The sequence below is a fragment of the Equus caballus genome, chromosome 10, assembly GCF_041296265.1.
Source record: "Equus caballus isolate H_3958 breed thoroughbred chromosome 10, TB-T2T, whole genome shotgun sequence".
Taxonomy (NCBI): domain Eukaryota; kingdom Metazoa; phylum Chordata; class Mammalia; order Perissodactyla; family Equidae; genus Equus; species Equus caballus.
In genome coordinates, this window is record NC_091693.1 from 6,869,349 (window position 1) to 6,894,670 (window position 25,322).

Sequence of the window (25,322 nt, forward strand, 5' to 3'; positions counted from 1 at the left end):
GAACAAGCACAACCAGAGGCACTCACAACTAAACTATACAGCTGTGTACTGGGAGACTTTGGGAAGGAGGAGAAAAAAAACAATTGGCGACGGATGTTAACTAAGGTGCCAATCTTAAAGAAAAAAAAAGTAAAACATAGTAATTGTTGAAGGGTACATGAGATTGGTTATATTATTCTCTCCGCTATTGTATTTTTGAAAGTACTCAAATAAAAACATTTTGAGAACTACAAAACAAAGGAGGTCAGCTGTGTCCCAAGAAAGGGCGCAGAGACCAAACCTACACACGTGACCTTCTGAGTTGACGTATTTGACTGCCTCTCGGCCATTGCATGAACTATTCCTCCTAGCCAGAATCTCTCTCCCTATTTTCATCCAGCAAGTTTTCAGATATCACCTCCTCCAGGAAGCCTGGATCAGGCGCCTCCTCTGAGCTTCCCAGACCATGTACCCGGTCTTTCTGGGACTTACAGTCAGGTAGCCGTCCATCTACCCCACGGGGGAGCCCTCGGCCCCAAGTTGTCTCCATCTCGCCCAGCCCTGGGCTGATGGGGACTTCCGTGTGTTTCAGAACTCCCGGAACGGGCCTCGCGGGGGCACGGCAACAAACTCCGAACTTTCCTAAGCTCTCAAAGGTCTAGTTTCCACTTTAGGGACCGGGCCAACAGACTTTACAGCGCTCTCATTAGCCCAGGTTCCTCCATGAAGGCGTGGCCGTCTCGCTTGGCTGCACTCTCCTAAAGCCAGGTTCTTCCGCTGGTGCGTTTTTCCGGCATTCTGTTGGCCTATATTCCTCCTTGGGGCGGGCCCTCCGGGCGCGATCACATTCTCATTGGCCCGCTCTCCAAAAGCGGCACGCCCCCGCGTTGGCGTAGGATGTCGTTCTCCGATGCCGGTCGCTTTCGCTGATACGTCATCCGCAGGCGCCCACCCTGACGAAGCCCGAGAGTAGACAGCGGAACCGGCGGAGGCTGCTGAGCCCAGGCGGTAGTAGCGGCGACAGCGACGGCAGCAGCGATGGCTGGGGCGGGGCCAGCCCCGGGACTCCCGGGTGCAGGAGGGCCTGTGGTCCCGGGCCCTGGCGCCGGCATCCCGGGCAAGAGCGGCGAGGAACGCTTGAAGGAGATGGAGGCGGAGATGGCCCTGTAAGGCCCGCGACAGGGAGTGATAAAAGCCGTCCTAGAGCTACAGCTGCCGAGCCCTGGAGCCTCCAGGCCTCGATAGGCCCGACATATGGCTCTATCATGGGGGAATGGGACCTTCGGGACTGTGGGGGCGGGAGTGAAAGTTGGCGGGGGTGAAGGTGCTGTCGCGATGTACCTAGCGTTCCAGGATTGGTGCAAGGTCCTGAGCTGTGGTGTCCTTCCTGCTCCCCCAGGTTTGAGCAGGAAGTTCTGGGGGCTCCAGTAACCGGAATCCCGACTGCGGTGCCCACGGTCCCCACGGTAGAAGCGATGCAGGTCCCGGCAGCTCCTGTGATCCGCCCAATTATCGCGACTAACACATACCAGCAGGTACGGCCGAGCTAAGGCATGTAAGTCAGAGAGCACAGTATCTGGAACACAGGAAGTGTTTGTATACAGAGAGCTGTTGACATGTTGGCTTGATTAATTAGCATGACAAATATTTTATGTGCCAGGCACTGAGGACACAATAATGACTGATAAACTATGTTTCTGCCCCTGCGGAGCTTATATTCTAGAGCATGTTGTCCAGTAGAACTTTGTGCAACGATGGAAATGTTCTGTGTCTGTTTAAAAGTTATATTTAAGTTAAATAGTTCCTCAGTCTCAGTCACGTTAAAGTGTTCAATAGTTAGCTATATATGATTAGTGGAGGAAGAGACTACTAAAAAGAAAACAAGTAAATGAAACTTGTTCATTCTATCAACAAATAATTATTGCACGCCTTCTGTGCACCAGGGACTATTCCAGGCATTAGGCATATAGCAGAGAACAAAACAGAGAAAAAGAATCACTATCTTTCTGGAGTTTACATTTTACTAGGGAGAGACAGGTCAAAGTAGAGTAAGAAAGGCAGAGGTTTATCAGTCCTTTCTGAAAGGGAAAGTCCTTTCTGAGGAGATGACATTTAAGCAGATATAAAGGACATGATGGAACCGTGCAGCTACCTAGGGGAAGCCCATTCCCAGGAGAGAGAACTGCCAGTACAAGGACCACAGACAGGTGCATCCCTGACATGTTGAAGGAACAGCAGGGAGAACAGCATGCCTGGAGTGGAGTGAGCAAGGCAGGGAGTGGGAGGAGGTGAGGACAGAGAAGTGATAGAGACCAGATCTGGTAGGGCCTTGTGGGCCACCACAAGGATCTTAGTTTTTGCTCTGAGATGGGAAGCTTTTGAAGGATTTTGAGCAGAGGAGTGATATGATCCAACTTAGATGTTAACAGAGTCACTCTGGCTCTGTTTGGAGAGCAGACTTTAGGGGGCAAGGGCAGAACCAAGGAGACTAAAGAAGAGGCTACCATAATAAACTAGGCAAGAAATAATGGTGGCTAGGACCAGGGTGGTGGCATGGGAAGTGGAGAGGACAGGCTGGACATAATTTCAGGTAGTGCTAAGTGTTTTGGGGGAGATAAAGCAGGATGATGAGAGAAGTTGCTACTGAGAGGGACAAAGGACAGCTTTAGCTAGTATGATCCCAAAAGCGTCCCTGAAAAGTGACATTTTAGCTGAGACCTAAAGGTTGACAGCTAGCCATCCCCACAGAGTGCAAAGAATGAAAACTCTTGGCCTCCCAGGATGAGCCAGCCAGGGCAGCGTGGGGGTACTAAGTCAGGCCCCTCACCCACCCTCCTCCCCAACAGGTCCAACAGACTCTGGAGGCCCGGGCAGCTGCTGCAGCCACAGTGGTTCCTCCCATGGTGGGTGGCCCTCCTTTTGTGGGTCCAGGTAAGTAAGGAGTGGCAGGGTGAGGGAGGCAGGGGATGAGGCGGGTGGTAAAAAGGGATGCCCAGGACTCTCCTCCCACCATCCTCATCTCTCCCCTCCCAACAGTTGGCTTTGGCCCTGGTGATCGGAGTCACCTGGACAGTCCAGAGGCTCGAGAAGCCATGTTCCTGCGGCGAGCAGGTAAGTCTGGGGCCAGGGACCCCCACATCTAACCAAGCACTCTGGTCTCGACTACTTCAGCCTCTTGCCTAAATCGTTGCTGTACCTCACTCTCTGCATTTCATCCCCACACTGATCTTATCTTCCTAAAGCACAAAGCTCATCATGTACTTCTTCAGTTTAGCCTTAGTAAGGCTTAACTTGGTCATTGCAGGCCAACCTCCTTCCTGTTCCTCCTAATCCCTACCCTTTGCTGTGTTTCTCTGTAACACTTAATCCCTTATAACAAGCTGTGCAGTTTATTTATTTATTATGGTTATCATCCTTTGCTTTGTCTAAAACATAAGCTCCATGAGGGGCTGAAGTCTTGGTATCTGCCACATAGTAAGCAGTACTCTGTGCTCTCTGTTGATAGGATGCTCAAACCATCAAACAAGCGCCAGGCTCCTTGCCTGGCCCCTTGCAGAGAGAGATCCCACATCCTCCCCACGCGCCCGCGACATTGCTGGGGTGTGCCAGCAATGCTCTTATTGCGGGCCCTTTTCGCCCCTGCTCACTGTCACCCAACTATAATCTTCCAAAACCTGGCAACCAAACCAAAATCAAACTAGCTAAAATCTATCCTCTCCACAGGTCATTTTGCTTTTTGTTGTTCAAGTGGCTTCTATACACAGTTTTTGTGACATAACTTCCTTGTGTGTATGGAAAGAATATGTGTTCTGCAAAGCTGCGGTATAATCTCTATTGGATCAAACTTGTTAAGTGTGTTACTTAAATCCTCTTACACTTTTTTATCTGTTATCTGAGAAATCTTAACATCTCTTACCCTTGAGTATGGTTTTGATCAAAATGCAAATCTGACCTAGTCACCCTGCCCAGCTTCCAGCCCTTCTGGGCTCCTGGTGCCCTTGAGGGGACACCTTCGGTTCAGCCACCAAGACTATGCTTGGATGCCTGCTGACCTCTTTACCATCCTCCCATGATGCTCTCCAACTCCCCACTTCCTCTATTACGACCATCCTAAACTGAAAAGGGAAAAGATTTTGTTTATAAATGATCTTTGTCAGTAATATTGCCACTCACCCTTTGCCTGACCAATTCTTCATGATCCTTTGGGTCTCATTCTCACAGGTCCTTTTCTCGAGGAAGCCTCTTTCTCCAGGAAGCCTTCTCTAATCTTCTTGGCTGGGTCAGAGGGCTCCTCTGGGCTCCCAGCACTCCCTGGCTTCCCCTTCCTAGCCCCGATCACTCTGCCTGGGCTTTCCTCCATCCTGCCCCTGATCATTCCAAGCTGTCACTCTCTTTGGACTCTCTGTGTCACTCTCTCTGCTCTGGACCAGAGCTCCCTGAGATGCTGAGTCTTTTGGTCTGTCCCTAGCCTTGCCCAGGACAGGGCCAGACCCAGAGGAGATCCTCATTCGTAAATTTTTGCTAAATGAACACATGAAAAGACCCTTACTTCAGCCAGAAGGCTCCCCCAACTCTTCTCCACGATTTCTTGGATGCTGAGAGTACCCACACACACATCTTGCCCCAAGTGCCCTGGTCCCCCATGACACACACACCCCCATCTCTCTCTCCCACAGCTGTGGCCCCTCAGAGGGCCCCTATCCTGCGTCCAGCCTTCGTCCCCCACGTGCTACAGAGAGCAGGTGAGGGGCCAGGGTCATCATCCCTGCCACATAACTCCCCCCCAGCCTTCCAACTCCCCCACTAACACCCTGACAGATTCTGCTCTTTCTTCTGCAGCAGGTGGTCCCCGCCCTATGGCCCTGCGGCCCCCTCACCAGGCCCTCGTGGGCCCCCCTCTGCCTGGGCCACCTGGACCACCTATGATGCTGCCACCAATGGCTCGGGCCCCAGGCCCCCCCCTGGGCTCCATGGCTGCTCTGAGGCCTCCCCTGGTGAGTGTGGACAGGGAGCCAATGGTCAGAAGTAGCGTGGGTGGGAGACCCTCCATCCTGGCCTGATGGGCTGTGTCTAAGACTGCCTTTCTCCCGGCTTTTCCTGTCTCTGCCCTCTCACTCTCTAACTTTGTCTCTCTCTTTCCTTACTTCTCTCTGTGGCTGAATCTTTCTGGTTTTCTTTCTTTCTGGGAGGAAAGTATAGAGAAAGACAAAGCTATGAGTGGATTTCTATCTCCTTATCTCTCTTTTTTCTTTGATTGTCCTTCTCTGTTTTTCTATCTTCATGGCTTTCTCTGTCCCTGTGTCTGTGTGTGTGTCTGTCTGCCTGTCTCTCTGCCTGTCTTTCTCTGTCTCTGTGTTTCTGTCTCTGCCTGTCTTTCTCTGTCCCTGTTTATGTGTGTGTGTCTGTCTGACTGTGTCCATCTCTATTCCTGTCTTTCTCTGTCCCTGTGTCTGTCTCCATATGTATGTGTCTGCCTGTCTTTCTCTGTCCCTGTGTCTGTCTCCGTGTGTATGTCTGCCTCTGTATGTATGTCTGCCTCTCTGCCTGTCTTTCTCTGTCCCTGTGTGTGTCTCTGTGTATATGTGTCTGTCTGTCTCTCTGCCTTTCTCTGTCCCTGTGTCTGTCTCTAACTAGAGCCTCCTTTCTCTGTCTAGGCATCTCTTGCTTGCTCTCTGGCGCCCAGGCCCTTGCTTTGTTGTACAGGATGGGGATGGGACTAAGGTCTGAGGCTGTGATCTGACCCCCTGCCCCCGTACCCTTCCCTTGCCCACAGGAAGAGCCTGCAACACCCCGAGAGCTGGGCCTAGGCCTGGGGTTAGGCCTGAAAGAGAAGGAAGAGGCAGTGGTGGCGGCGGCAGCTGGGCTGGAAGAGGCTAGCGCAGCAGTGGCTGTGGGGGCAGGAGGTGCCCCAGCTGGCCCTGCAGTCATTGGGCCCAGCCTCCCACTGGCACTAGCCATGCCTTTGCCGGAGCCTGAGCCCCTGCCCCTTCCCCTGGAAGTTGTGCGAGGCCTACTGCCCCCACTGCGTATTCCTGAGCTCCTGTCCCTGCGTCCACGGCCCCGGCCCCCACGGCCTGAGCCGCCCCCTGGCCTCATGGCTCTTGAGGTAAGCAGGGAGCATAGCAGTGGGGGGACAGAAAGGGCTAGCTGGGCAGACAGGAGCCCATGGGCTTCCACACACAGAAACACATGTGGTCTTCTATCCATGGAGGTAGGAGGGATGCAAGAAATTGGAGGGGCTGGGAGGACATGAGGGAGAGGTAGGCAAACACATATGCCACACCCAGAAGCACATCCAGTCCTTTAACTATGGAGGTGGCTGGGGGGGTGGGTGGGGCAAAGGAAGGTAGGAGAGCGCGAAGGGGGCAGGTGAGTCCAGAAGACTCCGACACCAAGCCCTTTGCACCCTCTCCCCTTTCCTCTGCAGGTCCCAGAGCCCCTGGGTGAGGACAAGAAGAAAGGAAAGCCAGAGAAATTGAAACGCTGCATTCGCACAGCAGCTGGGAGCAGCTGGGAGGACCCTAGCCTGCTGGAGTGGGATGCAGGTAAGGGGGCTGAAGTGCAAGGTCATGCATGGCTCAGCCAAGGGAAGGTGACCCAGGCATCTCCACACCTCTCTCTAGGGCAGGCGCTCTTGTCAGCCCGCCTCATGGAGGGCTAGACTGTGGCTCTGAGGGGCAGGCCCTCCCCTGGCCACCGAACAGACCTGACAGAAGGGATTGGCACCTGGGACCTTCTGGCCTCTTTTATTCATGAGGGGCCTGGCTTGCTGAAGGTGAAAGGGCATTGTTTTCTCTCCCAACTTTTTATGAAAACTTGCACACTGCCTTGCCCAGTGAACAGCCCTATATCTACCACCTCCATGCAGAAGCCAACATTTTGCTCTGTTCACTTCATCCCTCTGGGTATTGGTATGGTTTTTTGGGTTTTGCTCATTCATTTGAAGTAAGTTATAAATGAAGTTATCACTTCACTCCTAAATACCTCAGTCTTCATCTCCTAGGAAAAGTGATACTCTCTTTCATCTCATAATACCGTGAACACATCTAAAAAAAATGAACAATGGTTCTATGGTAGCTCATAGTCTGTTTATATTCATATTTCCTTAGTTGTCCCCAAACTATTATAGCTATTTTTTTCCCCTGAACCAGGATGCATGCAGTTTTGTGTCACTAGATTATCTTTTAATGAGGGTGGTCTCTCTCCCACTGCTTTGTCTTGTGTATAATATTTTTTTGAAGTGTCCAGACCAGTTGTTTTGTAGAAGCTCCCACCCTCTGAGTTTGTCAGACTGTTTCCTCCTGGGGTGGCCTGACTTGTTCTCAAAGAGTATCCTTATTCACCACAGAAACCAGGGGGCAACCACAGTGGTAGTCAAGAAAATGGACCAACCTCCCATCCCAGTCCTTGACTTCTGCCTCTTCTCCAGGGACTGCCCACCCTCCCCAGGCCAGGGCCATGGCAGTGTCGGCCCACACTTGGCCATAGCAGGCTGTGGACCCTAGTTCTGTGACCTTGGGCAAGTCACTTAGCCCTTCAAGCCTCATTTCCCTCATCTCCAGCAAGGGGATAATAATAATATGCGCCTCGTCGGGGAAGGGTTCCTCTGGGCTTGAGCATGTTCAGTCAAAGCTCAGGCCTGGCCCAGGGGATGAGCCCAGGAATGGCAGCTGAGGTCAGCCTTGGAGAAGAGTCAGGCAGTGTGTTCCCATTTCAGGGACTCAAGGGGGAATTAGATTGGGCTTTGCAGAGGAAGCAGAGCTGAGGAAAGATGAAGTCTCTGGTACCAAGGTGCCACTGTGGGAGCCGGTGGGTGTCAGAGGCCCAGGGGATGTCCATGGGAGGTGTCCAGTAGGCCAAGGGATGCTGGTGGCTCAGAGGAGAGGCCAGGGCTGGCACAGAGTTGGGGGCTTCATTATAGGAATGGGTGAGAGGGCCCTGGGGTAGGGGAGGGCAGTGCAGTTGGTTAAAAGTGAGGACTCTGAAGCCAGATGCCTGAGTTCTTGCCCCAGCTTTGCCACGTCCTGGTTGAGACACTTTGGGCAGGTGACTTGGCCTCTCTGTGCCTTGGTGTAAAAGTGCCAGATGTGTGAAAACCTCATGAGTGCCCAGCAGAAAGCCTAGCATGGGGTAAATTCATACAGGTGTTGGCTGTTATTCCTCAGAAGGCCCCGGGCAGAGACTGCCAGGGATACAGAGGGAGAAGGGCTTGGGGCATGCCTCCAGAGAAGGGAGGGTATTTCAATAAAGTAAACACTGCGCCAGGCATCTGCATCCTCTGACCTCCTCTCTCCCAACCCCAGATGACTTCCGGATCTTCTGTGGGGATCTGGGCAATGAGGTGAACGATGACATCTTGGCACGCGCCTTCAGCCGCTTCCCATCCTTCCTTAAGGCTAAGGTGATCCGCGACAAGCGCACGGGCAAGACCAAGGGCTATGGCTTCGTCAGCTTTAAGGATCCCAGCGACTATGTGCGCGCCATGCGTGAGATGAATGGTGGGTGAGGCCTCCCCTAGGGACGTTGGGTATGGCAGGCCTCTGGCCTAAGCCTGACCCCAAGCCTGACCTTGAACCCTGCATTCCCACAGGGAAGTATGTGGGCTCACGCCCCATCAAGCTGCGCAAGAGCATGTGGAAGGACCGGAACCTGGATGTGGTGCGCAAGAAGCAGAAGGAGAAGAAGAAACTGGGCCTGAGATAGGGTCTGTGGCCAGGCACCCGCTCCCATCCGGCCGGGCGCTGGCTCCTCCCCACACTTCTCTTTGGAAAACCCTTAACTATCCACCCACTCATCCTCCCCAAAACCAGTTTCAATAAATTTACGTTCATTTCCATCCCTGGCTGGGCTTGGAAGCACTCCATGGGGAGTAGGGTTTGGCATGTCCCCACCTGGGAATAGTGGGGAGCCTTGAAAGTTCACCCAGACAAACATGCACATGGGTATTTTTCAGTCCCTACTTGGGTGCCCACTGCATCTTGTCAAACCTCCTAAGTGCACACTGAGTGCAACTCATTCCACAGAGGAGGAAGTGGAGGTTTATGGCAGGGCTGAAGCCAAGCCAGGGCTCAGCCCTGTGGCTGCCTGACTCCAGCTTTTTTCTCAGCACCAGGGTAGGGGGTCTTCTGGGCCCTGCTCCTCTGGGCTCACAGCCTTCTAGGCTTTCATCCATTCAGGAAACTCTCACCAAGGGCCTGGACAGTGCTGGGGACACAGTGGCGACTGCATTAGTCCTGGGCCCTGTTCCCTCAGAGCTCAGGTTTGAGTGGCAGAAGATAGGTCTGCTGCCAGACAGTGACAGCCCAGAGTGGTCAGGCTTGGGATGGGGAGGCTGTGTGCTGACCTGGGAGTCAGGGAGGGCTTCCTGAAGGAACCACCCACTTCGGAGACCATTTCACTCTCTCTTCCAGTCTCTGCAGTTCTCAGCCTCTGGCTCTCTCAGATGTTTTCCACTTTCTTCACTCTGCCAAAACCCAGCCGACTTCTCTTGCTCTGTCTCTTCGTCTGGGTCTCTGTGAGTGCCCTCTGGTTCTTCTCTCTTTCTGAGTGACTGTAGCTCTCTGAGTCTCTATTCTCTCTCTGCATCTGGGAGTCTCCCCCATTCTCTTTTTCCCACCTCCAAGCTTGTCTCTGCCTGTCTGAAGAAGTGTCCATGCAGGACTTGAATGCCAGACTGAGAGCTTTGACTTACCCTGAAGGCAGCTGCAAGCCCTGAGAAGCTGAGACAAAGTTCAAGGAGGGGACTGGCATCACAGATCTGCACTTAGAAAGAGCCCTGAGACTCCCACGCTCTGGCTGGAGGGCTGGAAGGAGGCCCAGGCAGGGACCAGGCAAAGGGAGATCGCATGGTTCCTGCATGGGGAGGGGAGAAGGCACAGCCATCAGAGCCCAGGATTGGGAAGGGGTAAGAGGGGGAGGGGGGAAACAATGCCAAGGCCTCTCTGGGAAGCTGGTCACCCAGGAGAGGTGTCAAATTTCCTAAGTTCCCATCTTCCTCCCTTACTGCCCCCACTCTGACGTCACATTTTCCAGTCTGGAAAGAGGGGTGAGGGCCTCCCTCCCTGGCAGGAAGTGCCCTCCAGCCCCTACCACCTGAGCTGGACCACCCAGCCCCAGAACCTTCAAACCCCACCCCCCATCACTAGCCTTCCCTACTCCTAACTCCCTTCTACTCACTGCAACCATGGAGGCAAAGGAGGAGATGGGAGAGAGAAGGATTCCAGATTGGAGGGTTTTAAATGTGTGCCTTAAAGTCCTGAGGATCAAGAGGAAGCTCAATGGCAGGGTTGAGAGACAGATGGACAGAGATGGAGGAAATACAGCAAGCAGAGAGGGAGAGAAGGGGAAGGAGGTAGACAGATGAGAGATGAGAACTATGGATCAGAGACAGTACAATGGGAAGGAAGATGGGGAGAAAACCCAGAGAAAGATGGAGACAGACAGATAAAGAGCTGGGAGAGACATGGGGAGGGACTGCGTGATGTGACATCACTGGAGTCAGGTCTGGTGCAAAGAGACCCACAGCCAGGGACATCAACCCAGGGCAGAGAGAGATGGAGAGACAGAGAGACAAGACAGAGGCTGGCTTCAGAGAGAGGAGGCCCCAGGCCTGCTGGGGCACAGCAGGTCAGGACTCGCTTTGGGCCCCTGGGTTAGAGGGATGGAGGGACTAGGGATGCCCCAGGGCTCCGTGGCTCCAATGCTTGGTTCAATCCCAGCATCCCCCACACACCCGCCGTGTGACCTAGTAAGCGTGTGACCTCTTGAGGCCCAGTTTCCCTTCTGTAACATGGACAGAAGAGCCGTGTCCACACCGCTATTCCTCCCACCCCCAGAATGGCAAGTGGTTAATGATCAAGCTGGGTGAATACTGGAAAATGCCCAGATTAAAGGGGTTATTTTTAAGGGTAAATATTTACTTATTAATATAGCAGGATGGGTACAAGGCTCTGAAGCCAAGCTACCTGGGTTTGGGGTTGTCAGATGTAGGAAATAACAAGATAGCCACTTAAATTTGAACTTCAGATAAACAACAAATAATTTTTTAGTATAAGCATGTCCCGAATATTGCATATATGTATGTATATGATGTATGTATACATGGGGGGGGGCGGTTCTGAATCATTTGAAGCAAGTTACAGACATAATAACACTTCACCCCTAAATATCTCAGTGTTCATTTCCTTATAGAGCATCTTTCATATGATACCATTATCACATCTAAGAAAATTAATAATTCTATAGCTCATATTCAGTTCATACTCAAATTTCCCCGTTTGTCCCAGACTATTATAGCATGGAAGGGCATGGACTCTGGAGATGAAGAGAAGCAGGAGGAAGCCACCTCAATTTCCCCTTTCATAGTAAGACTAGTACCTACCTCATAAGAGGATTAAATGAAGGCCCGTGGCACAGGTGGTGGTATGCAGTGAGCCCTCAGTAAATGTTAGCTATTATTATCACTGTTGTTTATATTGTTGGTGTTATTGTTATTATAATGGACACTCCTCAGGAGCAGCCCCAGAACGTGCTCCTCAAAGCCCTTCCCCGGCTTCCCGAACCGCCAAAGGAGGAGAACGCGACCAGGTCGGGGACCCCGGGTCAGCCTCCCCCCCCCCCCACCATATCCCCCCGAGTCCCCCTGCGGGTTGTGACGTCGACCGACCGGGGGTCTGGCCGGAAATCCCCCTTCCTGTTGCAGATAAGCCTGGCGCAGCCCAGCTGACCCCAGACCCTCCTCCCTCACCACCCCCTGTGTCGCAGGATCAAGCCCCCAAGGCGGAGAACCTGTCCACCCAGCCCCCAGCCCCGCCCGCATCATGCCGTAAACACCCCTCTGTACCCCTGCTCTCGCCCAGTCCGCTGTTCCCCAAGCTCCTGCCCAAATCCAAGCCACCCCCGCAGCAGGACAGCCCCAGCTACCCAGAGGCGAGAGGCGGCGGCCATCCCTGGATAGGGGCGCGGCTCGGCCCCGCCCCGGCCCCTGCAACTCGACCCCAGCCGCGACCCCCAGCTCTGACGTCTCGGAAAATTTCCCCCTGCCCAGGGGGAGGGGGTGCATAGTATGAAATGGGGCTGAGACCCCCGGCTGGGGACAGAGGAACCCGCCAGAGGTGAGCCATGAACTGGGGAACTTGGTGTCTAGGGACCTGGACTCCTGGGTCTGAGGGAGGAGAGGGCTGAGGTTCCTTCCTCTTGGTCTGAGAGAAAAGGACACTGGAGGCCGAGATTCCAGGGTCCTGGGGAAGGAGGGAGCCTGGACTCCTGGGTCTGAGGGAAGCAAGGGCTGGGGCCCAGACTTCAGGGCTCCTGAGTGTCACCAGTTCACCCTTTGCCCTTCCAACCCAGAACGTTCACCACGAGCATCCATGGACTCTTGGAACTGGGATGAAGCACCACCACAGGAAGTGCCCCCGGAGAACAGGCTGTCAGGGCTGGGTAGGCCGCTGGGGCTGAGACAATGTGAGTGGGGAGGGCGCTCAGGTAGGGGCCTCCGCTGACCCTGACCCGACCCTCACTTCCTTACTGCCTGCAGAAGGAGCTGAGCTCGGCTTCTATTTCCCTGAACCGGCGCTCCAAGGGGCCACGCTGACAGCCGACACACGCTGGAAAGCTGGCAGTGCCCTGGGACCCGTGAGCGCTGGGGAAGAAGGTGAGGGGCTGGGTCCCTAGGTCTGAGGGAGGCAGGGGGCGTGCCTGGACTCCGGGGGTTGAATGGGGGACCGGGCTGCAGGCTTGAACTCCCGAGGTAGGAGGAGGAGGAGGGGGCCGGGATCCTGAGTCCTAGGTCTGACTGAGTTGGGGCTGGGGGTAATAACTCTCAGTCCCGGGCAAATAAAAACTACTAGGTGAGCAGTTGAGGGGCGTCTATAAGCATCGCTCACACCCTTCCCTAAGCTGAGCTACGTTCTTGTCTCTCGCAGGGCTCCCGCAGCTGGACTGGGGCTCCGCACTCCCGCACCCGGAAGCCCCATGGGGGGCGGGTGAGTGCGTGCGGAGACGCGAGGGGACAGGAGGACTGGGGTCCTCCCCGTGGCTAGAGGTTTAGACTCCCCGGTCTTCGAAGGGGAACGGGGCTAGGACGGGGGACCCCTGTGTCCTCAAGGTGGCATGGCCTAGATCCGGGAGCCCGGGGCCCCAGGCGCTAGAGCTGAGAGCTGAGACTCCTAGAACCCCCAAGGGGGCGGGGGAGCGGGACACCTGGGCTCCCCTCACTTGGAGCCCGTTCCTTCTCACAGAGCACGCCCCTCAGGCTCTTCCATGGTCGGGAGACTGGACGGAGCTGGCGCGCACCGGCTCGGACCCTTGGAGCCGCGTCCCCCAGGACCTGGGCCCCGTCCCTGCCGGCCTGGGCCCCGCCCCCTTCGCCGGTTTGGAAGGGGCAGCAGGCCAGACCTGCACCACCTCCGCCGGCGGGGCCGGCTTGTGGTGGCGCGCCCAGGCCGCCGACTCGGCCAGCTGGGACTGTCCTACGGGCCCCGACGGCGCCGCCTACTGGGGCCAGGGCCCCGGCGGGGAGCCGCGCGCCGACTACACCACTGCGTGGGGCGGGCCTGCGGGCTCGGACCACCCCACCTCCTGGGACTTGGGGCTGCACGCGGACTGCACCACCGCCTCGAAGGGGTACCGGAGTCCAGATCTCACCGCTCCCTCCGAACCCAGCCAGCAGTCGGACCGCGCAACTTCAGCTCGTTACCCCAAAACCAACCACCGAGGTGAGAGGTCCGCGTGGCGGTCCCGAGGGAGGGAGGCCGCAGTCTAGTGAGGCGGGGCCTGGGAGCCTCAGGGGCGGGACCCGGGAAACCGGCGGGGAGGGGCGGGGCTTAGATGCCTAATCTCTCCAGAGAGGAGGGGGCGGTGGCCCTCGCAACTGAGTCCTGAGTGAGGAGAGGACTAAGACTCGGGTAGTCTTCTAGGGAGCAAGGGACGAGGACCTAGGCCCCTGGATTAGATGAGAGGAAAGAGATGAGGGTCTGGATGCCTGTGTCTCCGAGATGGGGCAGCCAAACTCCTAAATCTCCGAGATGCGCCCCCGGATGCCTGGGGCCCCGAGGCCAACTCCTGAGTCCCTAATATGGAGGGATCTGGATTCGTTAGTCCCCGAGGAGAAGGGGATGCGGCCTCCTGGGTCCTGAGTTGGGAAGACGTGGATCCTTGGACCTTCGAGGTGAGGGAGCCCGGAATCATCGAAGCGACATGGTTTGGGGCCAGGAAGCCTGAGTGTTCATCTGCCTCCACCCCCTAGGTCCCATTCAGCTGTGGCAGTTCCTCCTGGAGCTGCTCCAAGACGCGGCACGCAGCAGCTGCATCCGCTGGACGGGCAACAGCCGCGAGTTCCAGCTGTGCGACCCCAAAGAGGTAGGGCAGCTTCCCAAACCCGCCAAGTTCGACCCCAGTCTCCTCTTGTTCAACCTGGCCGGGTCCCCGGCCCCTCCCTCATCTCAACCTGGATCGGCCGGACCTAACCGGTCTCCAGACCAAACCTGAACCCTGTCCCCCGCCCCGCCCCTCCACTGCCAAGCCCCGCCCTCCCTCCCTCTCGGACTTAGCCTGGCCTCCGCCTTAGGTGGCCCGGCTGTGGGGCGAACGCAAGAGGAAGCCGGGCATGAATTACGAGAAGCTGAGCCGAGGCCTGCGCTACTACTACCGCCGCGACATCGTGCGCAAGAGCGGTGGGCGCAAGTACACGTACCGCTTCGGGGGCCGCGTGCCCGGCCTAGCTTATCTCGACTGCCCTGGGTCCGGACAGGGAGCAGCGACCCAATAAAAACATCCCGTCAAACCTCGTCTGGCATGCTGTGTGCATCCTTCCCACTGATACTGACTAGACCTGTTAGGAATCCTAAGTGTGCACCATCACACGCACATCCCTCTGCCTGTGTGATCCCAGGATGCCTCGTGACCAAGACAAACCCAGACCCTTAGGGGACCTACTGTGTGCTCACTGTGTAATGGGGCATGTAAAGGAATCAAACTCAGTCCCCGTAGGGCCTACTGTGTACCTGCATTGTGCTGGGGCTTGTAAAGGAATCACACCCAATCACTAACTTGCGAGTTTACCTACTGTGACCCCGTTGAAGAGAGAACGCAGGCTCCAAAAAGCGCTTCCTATGTGCCCTCCCAGTGATAGGGACCATCACAGAATTAGACCTAGTGCTTGCCCCCCAAAACCACTTACTCTGTTTCCCCACTCCAAGCTGGAGTACAGAGAACTCAGGACAGCCTACCCCATTCTGGGAACCACTGAACCCCTAAAGAGAGGCTACTGAGTGGGCCTCCTGTGGGCGATGCTGGGGATTCAGCAGTGACAAGAAAACTCTGGACCCTGCCCTCAAGAAGCTCACGGTCCAGTGAGGAGACAGACCCATCACTAGACAAGGACAGCCCGGAGTGGTCAGGGCTAGGATGGGGAAACTCCGGGCAGTTGAGGGGGCTCAAAAGAAAGGACCTGGCCTAGTCCCGGGCAGATGCAGTCAGGGAAGGCTTCCTGGAGGAGTAAACAGCTGATGTGAGAAGTCAGGTAGGCAAAGAATATTCCAGGCAGAAGAAACAGCATGAGCAAAGGCCTGGAGATGGATCTGACAGCACTGTTCAGTAAACTAAAATATCAGTGTGGTGGGAAAAGGGACCATGGATTAGGTCACGAAGGATCTGTGCACCATGGTAAGGAGCCTGGACTTTGTTCCAAGGGCACAGGGGAGCCATGGAGGGGTTAAGCAGGGGAAAGATTTGGGCTTCAGGAAGAGCTCATTGAAGGGGGTCGACTGCAGGCATAGAAACAGGCAGTTCCACAAACAATTGCAATACTAACAAACATGGAATGTGTGAGAGGCCCCTGACCTGGTTAAGCCTGAACACTGCACCCAACATAGTATGTGGGAAGCTGTGAAGGCCAGACAGAGAGGAGGAATGAAAGGTCTCCTCCACAGCTCCCTCTTCCAGTCCTCAGAAGGCCTTTTATTCACACAAGAAATTCACTCATTCAACAAATATTTATAGTGCATCTCCTATGTTCTGGGCACAGTTCTAGGTGCTGGACATCCAATGGCAAATAAGACAGACAAAAATTCCTCCTTTACGATCTTCTATTTTATCGAGGGAGACAAAAAGAAGGAAATACAATAAAAGGAAGGATATAGTATATGAGAAATAAGTGCTACGGAAAAGTAAACTAGGGAAAGGAGATAGAGACTGACAAGATGGCAATTTTAAATATTTGGCCTGAGAAGGACTCACCAAGAAGATGATATCTGAGCAAAGACCTGAAGGAGGTGAGGGAGGGAGGCAGTGGCAAGAAGAGCATTCCAGGTCAAGCAGACAGCAAGTGCAAAGGCCCTGAGGGGGCAGTCAGCCTGCATGTTTAAGGAACTGTGAGGAAGCCAGTGTGGCTGGAGCAGTGGGAGTAAGAAGAGGGGTAAGAGATGAGGGTATGAAGGGGCCAAACTGTGTAGGTCATTTGTAAGTACTTTGACTTTAGACTAAAAGAGTCAGCCCAGAAACCAGGGGAGGGTTCTAGGCCAAGGAAGGCAAACAATCTGACTGAGGTGTTAACAGGGTCCCTCTGGCTGAGTGGACTGATTGTGGAGGGCAGCAAGGAAGCTAGGAGGCCAGGGAGTGGGCTCCTCAGTCCAGGCTGGAGGTGCTAGTGGCTTGAATCAGATGTGGCAGAAGATTCTGGATATATATTTTAAGGCAGAACCAACAGGATTTCTTGATAGATCAGCTATGGGATGTAAGAGAAAGACAGGAGTCAAGGACAACTCTGTGACCAGAAGAATAGAGTTGCCATTTTCCGAGATGGACCAATTTCAGCCAGGCCCTTAACAGGCTCAAGCTAACTCTTAACCCCTTCTCTCTGTGATGAAGGACTTTCATTTCTGAGCCCTCAGCCACTCAAATCTTTGCTTATTTGTGTCTTCTGAGGTTTAAGGAAAAATGGTAATGAGCAGGAAGTGGAGTCTGGCACTCCTCATAACGGGACAAATGATCCTGAGAGAAAGACTGGTTCATTTTCAGTTCCCTAAGAATTGACCCCGTAATAATCATAATGAGGGTAGCGATTTTTGTGTTTGGTTCAGAGATGCATCCCCAACCCGAACAGAAGTACCTGGCACAGAGTAAGCGTTCAATAAATAGGTTCTGCATGAACAGAACACTTCCGCTTGGCTATTTTCCCCAGGCCCACTCTCCAGCCAGCCCCAGGACCCAGAACTCCTGTCTCCAGGTAAAGACAGGTAAGCGACGAGAATCTATAACCCGGCTGCGTCTCAAGTCAAGCCCTAGGTCGGAGCCCTTCAAAGTGCCACTTAAACTCACGATTGGGCCAGGAGTGATGATGAACAGGCATCCTGCCCAATAGGAGCCCGTAGTTCGCACGGATGGGCGTGGCCTAAGTGGCTTCGGGGCCCGCCTCCCTGTGGGCGCTCTAGCCGCACGTAAGACTCCCCTGCACTCCGGCTCGCCCCGCTTCCGGCCGGTCCGAATTCCGCTTCCGGTCCGACGCTGGCGTCTTTGCTGAGGGTCACATTGAGCTGCAAGCAGCTTCAGGGGCGTCTTTAGGTGAGTGTCGAGGGCTCGGGCACCCGGGGCCCCATCCCGGGGGACAGAGCAGCCGGACCCTAGCTTCCTCGAGAACGAGGTGGGGTTTCCGGCCCGCGGCGTCCGGCCTCCCCGGGCCCTGGGGTCCTGTTCTGTTAGTAGTCGTAGCCGACGATCATTTAGTTCTTCCCGAATGCCAGTTAGCATCCCAGGCGACCTATATTAATTCATCTAATCCTCCTTCCAGCCCTGTGAGGTAGGGCCTGCCTGTGATTAGCCCTTTCTGACAGTGAGGCATCTGCGACTCAGAGGTACTAAGCTACTTAGCCAGCGACCAGGGTTTGGGCTCGGTGCTCATCATCACCGGGCCGCAGGTGTGGCCCCCGCGGCCTGCCTGGGCCCTGCCCAGCTCCATGGACTCAGGCCCTCCTCCTCCTGGGACGTTGGAGGGGCCGCAGCGTCATCCGCGATCCGCCCTCACTCCGGGATAGCGGGTCGAGATCTCGCCCGGAACCACTCCCGACCGCGCCTGTGTCCCTGCGGCTGGAGCTCTGTGCCCCGCCTCCCCACGGCCCCCGCCGTCCGAAAGACTCTTCCCTGGGGCTCCATCACTACTTTGGATCTCTTAAATTTAACACTGGCCTGCTCACCTCTGTAACCCCGCGACTCCTCAAATTCTCTGGAGTAGAGGCAGATTCTGTCAGATTCCCTGGCAAAAACTGTGTCGCCTCATAAGAGGGATTATCGTAGAGATTTTTAACCCCGGGTCCACAGAATCGGTGAAATTCAAGGGGTGCTAGTACCTGAATGGGGGGAAAGTTACATCTGTGTTTTTACTAGTCTCTAATTGAAATGTAGCATTTCCTTCCGTTAGGAATGGAGGCAGTAACCTGAGTAGTATTAGCATCATCTGTGACTTTGTCAGCACCCAAAATCACAGGTCATCTTCTATCACGTTATGGTTGCAGATGCCGCAAAGTATCATTGTCATTGATGGTTACTTCATAATTGTGGTAGTTAATCCTCAGCTACATGTAACTGGTTTTCTTTGCGATCCTATGCACTTTTTTAATGCACTTAAACACGTTCTGAGAAGGGGTTCATTAGACCCCTGAGACGTTCATGGCACAAAGAGATTAAGAACCTCCAAAGTGTAGATATGTCTCTGATTGAGTGTGGCGCCCCCACTCGTATGCTATATGACCTTGGGAAGTCACTTAGAAACCCTGTCCCTTGTCTGTGAATCAGAGAGAGTTCCTACCTTTTAAAGTGACTATAGGAGTAAAGTGTGTACCGCAGTGCCTGGCCTGTCGTAAGCACTCCATGAATGTTAGCTAATGTTATTTGGGGACAAATAAGGCCTGATTTTACTGCCAACCCTGCTGTGACTTCCACACTTAATATCCACTCCCTTTGCCTCTAGGAGTCAGCACCATGGCAGAAGACATTAAGAGCAAAATCAAGAACTACCAGACTGCCCCTTTTGACAGCCGCTTCCCCAACCAGAACCAGACCAGGAACTGCTGGCAGAACTATCTGGGTAAGCAGGACATGGGCAGCGGGGCGGGGGCGGGGGGCCCTCAGACCTTCCCCTGGTCCCACACCTCAAGTCACTCACCTCTTGCCTCCTCGCAGAGGACCTGTGCATCCGAGGCCTCTTCTCTTTTATTCTGGACATCCTACCGTGCAGGGCCCATGCCCCTCATCACCAGCTGTGTTCAAGATCTTGGCTAGGGTCACAAACTGACTTCTATAGTGATTTTTTTTTAAAAGATTTATTTGTGTTTGTGTGTGTGTGTGATGTAACATACATACAAGAAGGAAATAAAACGTAATGTGCAGCTAAATGAATAATTCTAAAGTGATTGCCCTGTGTAACTAACCTGGATAGAAAACTAGATGCTGCCGGCACTCTGAGCTCCCCTGCCCACTGCCTGCTCTTTCTTGAACACAACTCCCAACTTTCCCCGCTAGAGATGTGACCCCACCAACTTAGGGTGGTCACATTTTGCTTTTATCACTGCTTTTAGGTTTGCCCCTTTGTGAGCTTTATAACCACTGTGCATATTCTCTTGTGTTTGGGTTTCTTTGTTCGACGGTTTTGAGCATTTGTCCATGCCGGGGAACGGAGTGTGCTCATTTTCCTTGCTGTGCAGTTTCCCACAGTTTATCTGTGGACACTTGCGTGATTTCCACTTTGGGGCTCTTAGGAATGCCGCTACTGTAAACGTTCTTACAAATGTAATTTGATGTCCATGTGAGTACTTTTCTCTCTAGGGAATGTGCCCAGGAGTGGAATACCTGGAGTAATTTTCCTTTTTAGTTAATTGCCTACTTTTAAAAACCAGATGATCCCCCTTCTGTGTTCCTCTCTAGGATGTCAGTATCTTGACATGAAGACCCCCTTCTTCCGTTGCCCTGGTTCTGGACCCCATAATCCCCACACATGCCCGTCATGTTTGTCCCATCATTCCCAACGCCAGAATTTTCCAGTTGAACAGTAGTTCTCTAGGGGTTGCAAAATCAGCTTGGTGAGGTGTGTCTAGCCCTTTTTAGTACTCTTGTATGCAGTCCTTGTGAAACTTACTTTGTGCGTGCGTGTGCGTGTATATAACTGGTTTTGAAGTAAGAAGCATTTCTCTGAGTTTTGATCAAAAATGTGTTTCCAGTCCTTAGTCTGGGCTGACCCTGACCCCTTTCTTCACAGACTTCCACCGCTGTGAGAAGGCAATGACTGCTAAAGGGGGTGATGTCTCCGTGTGCGAATGGTACCGGCGTGTGTACAAGTCCCTGTGCCCCCTATCCTGGGTACGTGCCTCCTACTGGGGCCCTTGGGGCGCTGGGGTGGGGTCTTAGCAGAGCGGGGTGACTGGGTGGGAGCTCATCCGCGAGGGCAGAGGAGGACAGGGCATCACACTGTCCGTGGGATGTGGCCTTTTCCTTTTCCTGGAATTGCCCCCCTTTCCTTCCCTTTCCTCCTTTCACCCATATTCTCGACCAGTCACCGTTCTCAGCCCAGGTGACCAGGGCCATCTCCTCGCCAGGTCCATCTCCCTCGTGCACTCTACAGATATACTCAATGCCAGCTTCCTGTCCCTGTGGAGCTCACCATCTTGTGTGATCCTGTCCTTTTTTTATTATGAACATTTTCAAATATACATAAAAGTAGAGTAATTCAGTGACTCCAAGTTTACCTGTTACCCAAACTGAATAATTTCAAGATTTTTCCACATTTCCTTCATCCATGCCTTTTCTTTCTCTTTTCTTTGCTAAAGTATTCTGAAGCAAATCCCAAAAAGGGTCACCTCATCCCTACCTCCTTCAGTATGCATCTCTAAAACATACAGACACAGTAAGGCAGCCCTTTTTCCCTTGACCTGAATTGATGTTTAACGATATTCTATTCCATCACATCAAAGACCCCATTGACTCCAGGAAACAGTGAGAGATGTTTGAATCTTTTTCTTTTTCTTCTTTTTTTTTTTTTTTTGAGGAAGATTAGCTTTGAGCTAACATCTGTGACCAATCCTCCTCTTGTTGCTGAGGAAGACTGGCCCTGAGCTAACATCTGTGCCCATCTTCCTCTACTTTATGTGTGGGATGCCTGCCACAGCATGGCTTGACAAGCAGTGTGTAGGTTCACACCCGGGATCCAAACCGGTGAACCCTGGGCCACCAAAGCGGAATGTGTGAACTTAACCACTAGCCACCAGGCCAGCCCCTAGAGAGATGTTTGAATCTTTTTTTTTTTAAAATGCTGGAAATGAGTGTAACAAACCTGCTAATTTCAGAGATGCTAAAATGAAAAACCATGTGTCCTAGAATTAAAATATGATACTGTTGTAAAAGTAATAGTGTTCATTTAAAAAAACAAAGTGAATGTGAGCCGTGCAGTAAGATAAAAAGTAGAAGGCCTCCTGCGCTGCACAGTGCCCTCCCCTGCAGTGACTGCTGTCAGCTGGTCCCTTTTCTGTGAACTTAGCATACGTCAGCCTGTGGCCCTTTCTGTGTAGGGATGGTTCATGCTCTCTCCTGTCCTGTGACTTGCTTTGACTTACTGGTGTGTCTTGGAGCCTTTTTATGACAGTGCATATAGATCTGCCAAATTTGTTTCAATGACTTACAGATGTTTTATTTAACTGGTCCCCTTTTGATGGAGATTATGTTCTAATCTTTCAGTATTTTAAGCATCTTTGGGGCTCGTTTCTCGAGAACAGATTGCCTTTATGGCCCTCTTCCTCAGCTCACTTGGTTTTCCTCCCACCTCTCTGGCCACACTGTCTCAAGTGTCTTTGACGACCCCGTGCCCTCCCAAATTTCTCCTTGTCCCTGGGTGATCTTGGGTAGCATGATGTTCTGATCCCATAACATCCCCCCTCCAGACTTGGGGCCTGCATTGGGCGCGTGCTGGATAGGGTCCCAGTGTCGCTGCCCACCCCAGTCCCCATGACGTGGACCTGCCCTTAACTGGGAGCATTGGGTTGTGTGGTTCCTTTCCTCAGGTCCCGGCTGTGTCTGCCCCGTGAGGGCTGGATATAAATGTGCAGACCCCTTTATACACAGCAGCCCTGGCTCCTTTATTCCAGAAACTTGGTGAAGTAAAAATAAGTGTTTTGTTATTGCTGTTGTTTCTTTTTGGGGTTTTTCTGCTTTTTTTTATGTGTGTGTGGAAGATTAGCCCTGAGCTAACATCTGCTGCCAATCCTCCTCTTTTTGCTGAGGAAGACAGGCCCTGAGCTAACATCCGTGCCCATCTTTTTGTTTTTTATAAGCCGTATAGTCACTTCACAGAAACTTAAAAAAAATAGAGGAAGGGGCAAAAAAAGGTTCCTCATCCTCCTGACCTTGCAGGTAATATTGTAGCATCTTCCAGATGTTTCCTGTGTATCTTTTTTTGATTAGTCTCTAATCCTAACGTGTATTTTGGGAGGAGTGGGGGTGACAGTCAAGCACTTTTTGTATATGAACATTTAAAACATATTTTCCAATCATCCTTTATTTTCTGGTTTAAAAAATCTTTAGTTTCTCCATTGGAAAATAGCATTGGCTTTTTGTAGACTCTTCAGAAGGAGAGATTTATATAGTGTAGAAAGTGAAAACTCCCTAGGCCTCCCCTTCTGAGCCCTGAAGTTAACTTTCCGTAGTCATTTGTTGTAAGTCCTCCCCTTCCTTCTCTGTGTGCTACTGTATGTGTAGGAGTGTGTTTATATACTTTGAAAATACAGATATGGGGCCTGCGCCATGGCCAAGTGGTTAAGTTCGATCGCTCTGCTTTGGCGGCCCAGGGTTTCGCCAGTTCAGATCCTGGTCGCGGATGTGGCACCGCTCCTCAGGTCATGCTGAGGCGGCGTCCCACATAGCACAACCAGAGGCACTCACACCTAGAACATACAACTGTGTACTGGGGGGTTTTGGGGAGAAGAAGGGAAGAAAAAGGTTGGCAACAGGTTAGCACAGGTGCCAGTCTTTGAAACAAATAAAATAAAATACAGATATGGATCATACACTAGATACTGTTTTGACTTCGCTTTTTTTACTTAACATGCATTGTATACCTACTTTCATGTCGGTACAGGCTGCTCAATTATTGTGTAGCCGTCATCTTTAACAGTTAAAAATACTCCCCCTTTAGCTGGACTGTCTTTTTTCCGTATTTTAAGTGATACTTCCATGTCCAATTCCTTGCAGAAAATGTTTTCCCCTCTATTGGAGTGGTTTCCTTAGTTTCCTTTCCATGAAGTGGGATTACTGGGCAAAGAGTAATTTGCCAAAGGACCAGGCCAGCTGGTTCCCTAATTTAAAAAGAGAGAGCGGGAGAGGGAGGTAAACCCAGTGACTGAGAAAGTCACACATAGAGAACCGTGGGCTGTAGACAGCACAAGTCTGGTATAAGGGAATCCAGATGAACCCCGGACATGAAAAGATGTTCATCGCCGCTCAAGTCATCAGGGAAACGCAGCTTAAAACAACAGAGAGATGCTTGTTTTCGCTTGCAGTCTGGCGCAAGAGTTATAAAGGTCGATAGTGCTAAGTGTTGGTGGTTCTGTAAATTGGTCCAGTCACTTTTGAGATCAATTTGGCAGGGTCTTTCAAAATGAAAAAAATCATACTCCAAATGTGGCAATTCCACATCTAGACATCCTACAAAAATCTTCATGTATGAGGATGTCCTTTGCAGAGCTGTTGATAATTTGGAACATTCAGAGACAGCCCAAGTTAGGTAAATATTGGTGTATTTGTCTTGATCTATGTGACAGAATACAGAAAGAGCTCTGAGACTTGTGGAAACAGCGAGTTGCAGAACAATCTATAGGATGGCCCAGTTTGTATATATATTTTTTAAAGTACAGAGTATTTGTGATGTGGTGTATGTGTATGTAAATAAAATAGACACGTACATGACACTTACTGTGGGCCACCTACTTTGTAAGCACCTTATATCATATAAGGGCAAACAAGCTGAAAGACGGGATGAGGTAGGTACTATGATCGGTATCCTCATTTTACAGAATTGGAAACTGAGGCCTTGAAAGGTTGAGTAATTTGCCCGAGGTCACACAGCTGGGAAGTGGTAGGGCAGGAATTCAGATTCAGTCTTCCTTATCCATGCTTTTACCCACTGCCTCTAATACAGAGCATGTAAGTGTGAGTGTGTGTGTGTAAAAACACAAACACTGGCTGCCCCTAGGAAGGTCCACAAGTTGCAGAGTGTTACTTCTGGGGAGTGTTAACAGTTTGCTGTGGGCCTTTCCATCCTTTTTGTATGTACGCATACCTCCGTGATCAGCAGTAGGATCCCACTCTGTATTCTGTTTGGCCCCTGTTTGCACTTGACTATATGTCTTGGAGATCCAACCGTGCTGGAGCATGGATCAGCCTCGTTTTTTCCACAGCTTCCTGTGTTCCTTCTTTCCTCACTTCTGACAGATATCACTGGGTGTTGACTGGGGGGTTCCTGGAGTGGGGCACAGCCACACTCTCAAAGCTCGATACAGTCACACCTCTCCCCGCGGACAGCCCTGCAGTGAGGCTGGGGTTTTTCTGCCTGTTACTCCTCCCCCTTTGCCGCACCCCCGCAATGGGTCAACCCATGTCAGCTCATTCAGGACAGTGAGTCTTGTCTTTCTGGGTCGTTGCTGGTTCCCGGCTCCTGAAAAAGTTCTGGTCCTGGCACATTGCAGGTACAGGGTTACTGTTGACTGGCAGAACAGGTGGACAAGGTGAGGAAGACAAAGATATCCACTCACCTGGTTTCCCCGCGGAAAGGAGTGACACTGCTGTCTTTCCACAGGTGTCAGCCTGGGACGACCGCCGGGCGGAAGGCACATTTCCTGGGAAGATCTGAACGGGCTCCACTCCACTTCTCTTCTGTCCTCTTTGCTTCTCCCAGGGTGGTGAAGGGGGACCCGGGGACATGGTGATCCCCACCCTAGGATCCTGAATCATGGCTTAATAATAAATACTCGTTGGAAAAGTGTAAGACTGTGTATGTGTAAAATATGTATATGATCGGGCAAGAGGCTGGGGTGGAATTAGTACCTTGACCAGTAAAAGGGGCTTTGGGGTGATTATTTTTTCTATTTTCTTTTTTTTTTTTAATTTTATTAAACTTTGACCACCTCCTGTGTACCAGACAATAGAATGAGTGATTATGCAAAATAGCCTCAAACCCCTATATATGCTAAAATTTATCTGTATATTTCCCGTTATTATTTGTACAAAAAAATTAAATTTTTTGTAATTTTTGAACCACATGAAAATAGTATAATAAAAAACTCCTATGTACCCATCACCTGTTTTCAACA

At 52.2% G+C, this 25,322-nt stretch overlaps 3 protein-coding genes across 6 annotated transcripts; all 3 read left to right on the plus strand.

Moving 5' to 3' along the window:
• Nucleotides 1-300: 300 nt before the first annotated feature.
• RBM42 (RNA binding motif protein 42) lies at nucleotides 301-8,815 on the plus strand. 4 transcript variants are annotated; one of them, XM_070224076.1, is made up of 11 exons: nucleotides 385-477; nucleotides 572-1,145; nucleotides 1,379-1,514; nucleotides 2,826-2,910; nucleotides 3,016-3,090; nucleotides 4,656-4,721; nucleotides 4,798-4,973; nucleotides 5,753-6,085; nucleotides 6,407-6,524; nucleotides 8,283-8,477; nucleotides 8,570-8,815. In XM_070224076.1, the coding sequence occupies exons 2-11, from the start codon at nucleotides 1,018-1,020 to the stop codon at nucleotides 8,680-8,682; spliced, it is 1,425 nt and encodes a 474-aa protein (XP_070080177.1). In that variant the 5' UTR covers nucleotides 385-477; nucleotides 572-1,017; the 3' UTR covers nucleotides 8,683-8,815. The 4 variants fall into 4 exon arrangements, with proteins under 4 accessions (XP_001492287.1, XP_001492304.1, XP_070080177.1 ...); XM_001492237.5 differs by having other exon boundaries at nucleotides 301-1,145; XM_070224077.1 differs by lacking the exon at nucleotides 4,656-4,721 and having other exon boundaries at nucleotides 4,819-4,973.
• Nucleotides 8,816-11,676: 2,861 nt separating this feature from the next.
• ETV2 (ETS variant transcription factor 2) lies at nucleotides 11,677-14,765 on the plus strand. The gene is made up of 7 exons (XM_070224080.1): nucleotides 11,677-12,092; nucleotides 12,328-12,417; nucleotides 12,515-12,631; nucleotides 12,903-12,962; nucleotides 13,218-13,694; nucleotides 14,225-14,337; nucleotides 14,546-14,765. Exons 2-7 carry the CDS (start codon nucleotides 12,348-12,350, stop codon nucleotides 14,744-14,746), a joined length of 1,038 nt encoding a protein of 345 aa, XP_070080181.1. The 5' UTR covers nucleotides 11,677-12,092; nucleotides 12,328-12,347; the 3' UTR covers nucleotides 14,747-14,765.
• A 2,633-nt stretch (nucleotides 14,766-17,398) lies between these two features.
• On the plus strand, nucleotides 17,399-24,997 carry COX6B1 (cytochrome c oxidase subunit 6B1). Its single transcript, XM_001492385.7, has 4 exons — nucleotides 17,399-17,538; nucleotides 18,941-19,057; nucleotides 20,225-20,325; nucleotides 24,809-24,997. Exons 2-4 carry the CDS (start codon nucleotides 18,952-18,954, stop codon nucleotides 24,860-24,862), a joined length of 261 nt encoding a protein of 86 aa, XP_001492435.1. The 5' UTR covers nucleotides 17,399-17,538; nucleotides 18,941-18,951; the 3' UTR covers nucleotides 24,863-24,997.
• The last annotated feature ends 325 nt before the right edge of the window (nucleotides 24,998-25,322 follow it).

Excerpts from the sequence above, each read along its gene's own strand:
- RBM42 (XM_001492237.5), top strand. The coding sequence starts at position 1,018 with ATGGCTGGGGCGGGGCCAGCCCCGGGACTCCCGGGTGCAGGAGGGCCT. Across the intron at positions 2,911-3,015 it reads CCCTCCTTTTGTGGGTCCAG|TTGGCTTTGGCCCTGGTGAT; the intron begins GTAAGTAAGGAG and ends CCCTCCCAACAG. Across the intron at positions 6,525-8,282 it reads CCTGCTGGAGTGGGATGCAG|ATGACTTCCGGATCTTCTGT; the intron begins GTAAGGGGGCTG and ends TCCCAACCCCAG.
- COX6B1 (XM_001492385.7), top strand. The coding sequence starts at position 18,952 with ATGGCAGAAGACATTAAGAGCAAAATCAAGAACTACCAGACTGCCCCT. Across the intron at positions 19,058-20,224 it reads CTGCTGGCAGAACTATCTGG|ACTTCCACCGCTGTGAGAAG; the intron begins GTAAGCAGGACA and ends CTTTCTTCACAG. Across the intron at positions 20,326-24,808 it reads CCCTGTGCCCCCTATCCTGG|GTGTCAGCCTGGGACGACCG; the intron begins GTACGTGCCTCC and ends GTCTTTCCACAG.
- ETV2 (XM_070224080.1), top strand. The coding sequence starts at position 12,348 with ATGGACTCTTGGAACTGGGATGAAGCACCACCACAGGAAGTGCCCCCG. Across the intron at positions 12,632-12,902 it reads CGTGAGCGCTGGGGAAGAAG|GGCTCCCGCAGCTGGACTGG; the intron begins GTGAGGGGCTGG and ends TGTCTCTCGCAG. Across the intron at positions 12,963-13,217 it reads GGAAGCCCCATGGGGGGCGG|AGCACGCCCCTCAGGCTCTT; the intron begins GTGAGTGCGTGC and ends TCCTTCTCACAG.